The sequence below is a fragment of the Chenopodium album genome, chromosome 4, assembly GCF_948465745.1.
Source record: "Chenopodium album chromosome 4, dcCheAlbu1.1, whole genome shotgun sequence".
Taxonomy (NCBI): Eukaryota; Viridiplantae; Streptophyta; class Magnoliopsida; order Caryophyllales; family Amaranthaceae; genus Chenopodium; species Chenopodium album.
Genome location: NC_137837.1, coordinates 72,419,007 through 72,424,797, shown reverse-complemented (window position 1 = coordinate 72,424,797; position 5,791 = coordinate 72,419,007). Strand labels below are relative to the sequence as shown.

General features: G+C 34.9%; 1 protein-coding gene across 1 annotated transcript; it reads left to right on the top strand.

Moving 5' to 3' along the window:
* The first annotated feature begins 263 nt into the window (after window positions 1-263).
* On the top strand, window positions 264-4,471 carry LOC145629285 (uncharacterized). The gene is made up of 3 exons (XM_081681838.1): window positions 264-765; window positions 876-1,138; window positions 4,055-4,471. The coding sequence occupies exons 1-3, from the start codon at window positions 417-419 to the stop codon at window positions 4,280-4,282; spliced, it is 840 nt and encodes a 279-aa protein (XP_081537964.1). The 5' UTR covers window positions 264-416; the 3' UTR covers window positions 4,283-4,471.
* Window positions 4,472-5,791: the final 1,320 nt, after the last annotated feature.

Below are 5,791 nucleotides of genomic sequence, written 5' to 3'. Positions count from 1 at the left end.
CTTTGCTTTTCTGTCCTTTTGGTTTTATCTCTGTCTTGATACGTATTGAGATGGTTATTAATTGCTTCATCTTACTGAGCTGCTGATAATTTCGTTTCACTTTCTGGGTTTTACTGTAATTTTACATTATTTCTTGCTCTTCTGGAATGGCACTTAGGGCTTTTTGGCACTCTGAAATGACAATGCTTAATTTGGGTCGGAAAGCAACGAAGCGGCTGCTTGCGTCTAGAATAAATTTCAGCAACAGCTCAGCAAAACAACCCATTCCCTATTCCTATGACCGTCTTCCCATGGTGATGACTCCAGACATGATTGATGCGAAGAAATGACAATCGCTGCTGGATAAAATTCACTCAGAGGTGGAATTTGATAATTCAAACAACGCAATTGTTCCTCCTAAAGTGATTGATCGCATAATGAGCAATGATCTCCATGTGTTGAAGGGTTTGTTGAACGATATCAGGAGGTTGAACCGGGGTGTTAGAAGGGGTAAGGATGATGTGAAGTTGAATCTTGAGGAGTTGAATGCGGAGGATGTTGATGTAGTTCGTATTGCTCGTCGTGTAATTCATATGTACAACCAGCACAATCACAGGAACCTTGAATTACAGAGGGTGGCTCATGTGCTGCCTGATCCCCATCCCCTGTACAGCAATATGTTGGTCGAAGCTCGTGACCCACTTGCTCATGGTGCGCGCATCAAAGTCCAAGCCTCATGTTCCATCCCCTTGAATGAGATCTGCAACTTTTACGCTCCCAAACCAGGTTAAAATATCTTTCTTTTCTTTTTCATAAATTAAAACAAACTTAATCGTCACCATCCAGATTTTGGATTATGGAATTTTTTTTTATTTTTATCTGGTTATATGTGGCAGTCCCGTTTATGAAGGTGAACTGCAAAGATAAAAAGGAGGGTAAAAGGAGAAGGGACCTCAAGGATGTGTCTAAAACTGACTGTGAGGCCCTCCTCTTTGCCAATCTCAAGAATTGTCCTACAGTGGACAAACGGTTGGGTCTTAACAAAGACATCATCAAACGCAACTCTTGGACTCGTGGCAAGGTTGTTAGGCTTGTCAATGATGATGCTGCCATACTTGCGAAATTTGCTGTCCAGGAGCAGAATAATTTTGGAAATCAGGTCTTCTTTTTCTATCTTCCTATTTTAGCTTCTATATTCTGCATTGATTAATTAATAGCACCCACCCCACTATCCTCAAGTCAAGTTCCAATTTTTCTGTTCCGAAGATATGCCATCGACATTATGATCAGTAACTACAAAGCATTTGGTTAATTCTAGATCACTAGAACAAGATATTAGTAGGTGCATTTAGAGGAATTTGTCATTTTATATGAAATAATTATACCATGGTTAGATGCTCGAACGATGTTAGAAGAAAAGTGATTTGGTGAGCAAGAGTGAAATTGGACGTTGTAAGTATGTTGATTTGCTATTTCATCTCACTTTTGGTTTTTCGCCTTTTTCATGGAGTAGATTTGAGAAAAATTAGTTTGTGGGAGTGGTCAAACTGTGAAAGATGAATAACATCTTGAAGCTAGGTTTAGTTCGTCTAATGACAACATCTGAATTTTTTCGATCCGATGTTATGTGAACTTATTGTAGTTGTTTTTTTTAATCTTAATCTGAATTTTTTTAAATAAGCATTAGAGTGCTTAAATAAGTTAAACTGAAGTATTGAACATGACTCGTGCGTTTGACAATTGAGTTAGTAGAGGTTTCAGTGTTTTGGGTAAATAAAATGGGTATGTGTTTACAATATTTAATGGAAAAATGGGAAAGTAATTGTGTAACGGTTGCTCTTCCCATTGAATCAAAAGCATCACCCCGAACATTCCACATTTTGGTCTTCTCATCCTCATATTGGTCGGAAGGTTTTTGTGGATAAACACTAAGGATTGTTGCCACTAAAGTTAGCCCACCAACTTTTAGGGTCTGCACAGTTTCTCTTTAAAAGAAAAGTTGGGTCTTCAAATGGACCTGTCGTGAGTGAGAATTGTGCATACTCTTCGTAGGCTTTATCTTGATCATCCTCATTTCGAGAACACACTTCATTCTTTCATGAAAGTTTTAGGCATCTCTATGGGGAGCAACTCTAGAAGGATCCTCACGAAACTATCATTACTATAATATCGCTATAAAGATTCAAACGTAAATAAGCGTTAATTTTTATTAAAAAAAACTTATCAATTCTTAACAAAAGAAGCTCAAAAATAGAAAAAAGAAAAATTAAAAAAAAAAATGAATACCTTTGATTTAATGCGTGGGCTAGAAACAGGAGTATAGCTCTTTGTCAAACGAGCTATTAACTCACACTAAGGAGTTGTGAAGGGTTTGCACTGGGTTTTTTTCAGGTTTAAAAAACAAACCCCTTATTGCAAGTGGATTGGGATAGGGTTTGAAAGTTTAGAGGGGTATGAAATTAGCAAGTGGTGTGTATAGGTGAGGTGGTATTTTGGTGGGGTTATGAGATAAAAAAGAAAGGTAAAAGGTAAATGTATATGTGTATTGGGTTTGGGTCCCACATCTAAACTTTTAAAAAGTTTAAACTCTTATTGATGAAAGGTTTTTTGGGTAAGGGGTTTGTAGAAAGAAATCTGGCAAATAGACAAACCCCTAAAGGGTTTGAACTTTGAACCATTGTGAATGCTCCTAAGATGTTATACACCATATCATAAAAATTGCAACTTGGATTTACTTTTTGCAATTTCTTCCTCTAATTTCTCCGTAGAAGAAATGTCAAATGCTCTCAAAACTGGGTTAGAGTTCACATCAACTTTTTTTATTTTTGGAGGAATCATGTTGAGACTGAGATATCAAAGGAATTTCTTTAGGTTGCAAATCTTTCTTTCTTCTTTCAAACTCTTCTTCAATTCTAGTCTTTTCAATCTTATCTTGTTTATTAACTTTTTTTGCAAATAACTATTCCTTGACCTCTAATTTGAAATAAATGAGCTTTCACCCTAGTATAACTTTCACTCCTAATTTTACCACAAAAATTCCACTTAAAATTCCAAGTGCCTGGTATTTCACCTTTTTTTTTTAGTCCATTTTAGTAACATAAGGAAGAAACATATGCTCACCCACTAGCACTCCCACTAGGAGCATTTAGAGTAGAACCATAAAAATGATGGAAGTTATATTATTCATTTTTACTATCAAGTGCCAACAAAAAAATAAAAAAATAAAAAAAATCTAAGTATTAAATACCAGTGTTTGAATTAGGTGCCTTTTAGGGTCCGTTTACTTTAGCCGAAAACAACTGAACTGAATGGAACTGAACTGAAATGAATTGTTTATGAGAGAAGGAAATTAGGTTAGGAACTGAACTAAACTGAACTAAAAATAATGAGGCGCACCAAAGCGCGTCTATGGCACATCTGTTTTTTTCACAAACATTTTTCAGATATTTTTTCATTTTTCTTTAGTGTGGCCCAGTGAGGCGCACAAAGCCTCTATTGCATTGGTGTGCCTTGAGCCTCTTTATATATTGTTAAACACTCCATTGAACTTATTGACAATTCAAATTATTTATTACATTTTTCTACTTACTATCTTGCACATATAAATTCTAAAATAATTCATTAAATTAGCTATAAAAAAGACAATTATATAGACATATTAACAAAATAAATAAGAATTTTACGATATAAATAAAATAAATCAGTAATTTGAAACAATTTAATGTAATCACCGCCCTCCCCGTGCAACGTTGTATTTTACTACACTTGAAAGTTAAAGGGCTAAATTGTAGGTTAAAATTAGGGTTTCATTTTGCCACATTTGTGCTTCATGGTGATGGGGGTCATGATAAGGTCATATGTAAGTTGTTTTTGCGTTATTCATGATATTTCACTAGACTTTAGATTGCGTAGCCTGTAAGATGACAAATATCTTTTAAAGAGTTTGTGCAAATTGGCAAATACATAAACTTTTGCGTGCTTGTTTCATATTAGCTCGACTTCTACTTTGTTTCTATGTGATATATTGATTGGGACAGTTGAGTTTTAATAATAAAAAACTGATTGATGATTCTAGCGAGTACGCCTTCGATTTGTGTGGGTCGTTGGAGGAGCTTGGGAGGAGTCGATTTCTAAGAATGTTATCCTTTATCATATTCTACTGGTAGCATCAGAGGGTGGGGTTGAGAAAAAATTCTACGCTGCAATCACGAGGAATGTCGGGAAAAGTTACCGTGGTCAGCCTTACCAATGCATCGAGTGGGTTCTTGCTTCTTCTAGAAAGACCATGCCTTTACCGTGTTGAGGTAAGGTCATGTTCATTAAAAATTATTTTTCATGGATTTACCTCGCTTTGTTTGGTGTTTTAGGATGAAGAACTGAACTTAAATGTATTGCATGTCTAATGTTATAGTTCGATTTCATGCTCTACTTTTGTTTCGAACAATTAACTTAATGATGCACTAAAAAATGATCTATTTGGCTTCTTATATTACGGACTTTTTTTTCAATGATCTTACTTTTTTGATTTGGACCCTAACCTTATGGTTATAACTTTTGTGTTAATGATTATTATTGACTTATAATTGTTGGTAATTTTTCTGAAAGGATTTGTCAAGTGACAGGTGCCCTATATGTTGTGTGGGCTTAATTTTGAATATTTCTTTTCCATTTTTTACGAGAAATAATTGTTTGTTAACATTGTGTATTTCAGTGCTTACTTGTTTCTTCGTATCGTGTAGCAGATGTTTAGAAAGTTTGACAAAACTGTTACGTCTTATAAGATTTACCGTTTGAGAGCTTGATCAAGCGTTTTTAAATAAATTACAGGAGAAACATAGTACTCCGTAGTTAATTAAGTTTCGTAGAACTCTTGATTTATAGTTCTTTGATTGTTTTCTTCTTGAGATATTTAATATTGCTGTTAATCGTGTTTGGGAAAAAAAAAAAAAGGAGATTGAATCTGATTAAAGTGATTATAAAAGTGAAGGGTCATTTAAAATTTCAGGATAGAGTTCTCTTTTAAGAAGTGTAAAAAATGGGATTTTAGACCAGAGTCTGAATTGCTTATCAAACGAACAACTTTGTATACTTGGTGAGAGACAGTTAGACATTGAAGGGGGTTATCTAGTACGGAGTACTTAGTACTTAGATGGACAATGGGGTACCATATCAGGAACCTAAATGCAGAAAGTACTATTGTGTCAATATCAATCAAATCGTTTGAATTGGGGTCTTTGTTTGACTTTGTCTTCCCTGGGAAGTTAGGTGTCCACCAGGGTTAGTGGCAGTATTCGTTCATTGTGCCCGTACACGTTAAGAAGTATGCTAACGCATCTCTATTGTATGTCTGCACAGCTTACGGGTGTGGTTTACCTAATATTGATTTGTGATTTATTAGTTGGTATCTCAATTTTTACTCTTCCAATCATAAAGGGTTTTAACTCTGATAATTGATGTATGAAATATCATGAGCTATATTACTAGAATTTTTATGCACTTGATGCGTGCGAGGTTTTAACTTTGTGGATGACTTCCCGGAATAATCACTTTTGGTTCATGTTAGCCGATCCCACTTATGGGAATAAGACTTTGATTGATTGATTGATGCGTACAAGGCCTCTTGTGGAGTGAAATTGAAACTATCTATTTATTGTGTTACCCTGTTTTTTCAATGTAAATTGTAAGTATTTGTTCCCATGTTTGGAAGTGCAACTTTTAGTTAACATTGTTAGATTTTTTTTGGAAAAAAATAAATAAAAATTGTTGAAAGGGTGAAGTGGTAATTTCATCATTAACTACCTGGTTTGAAGGA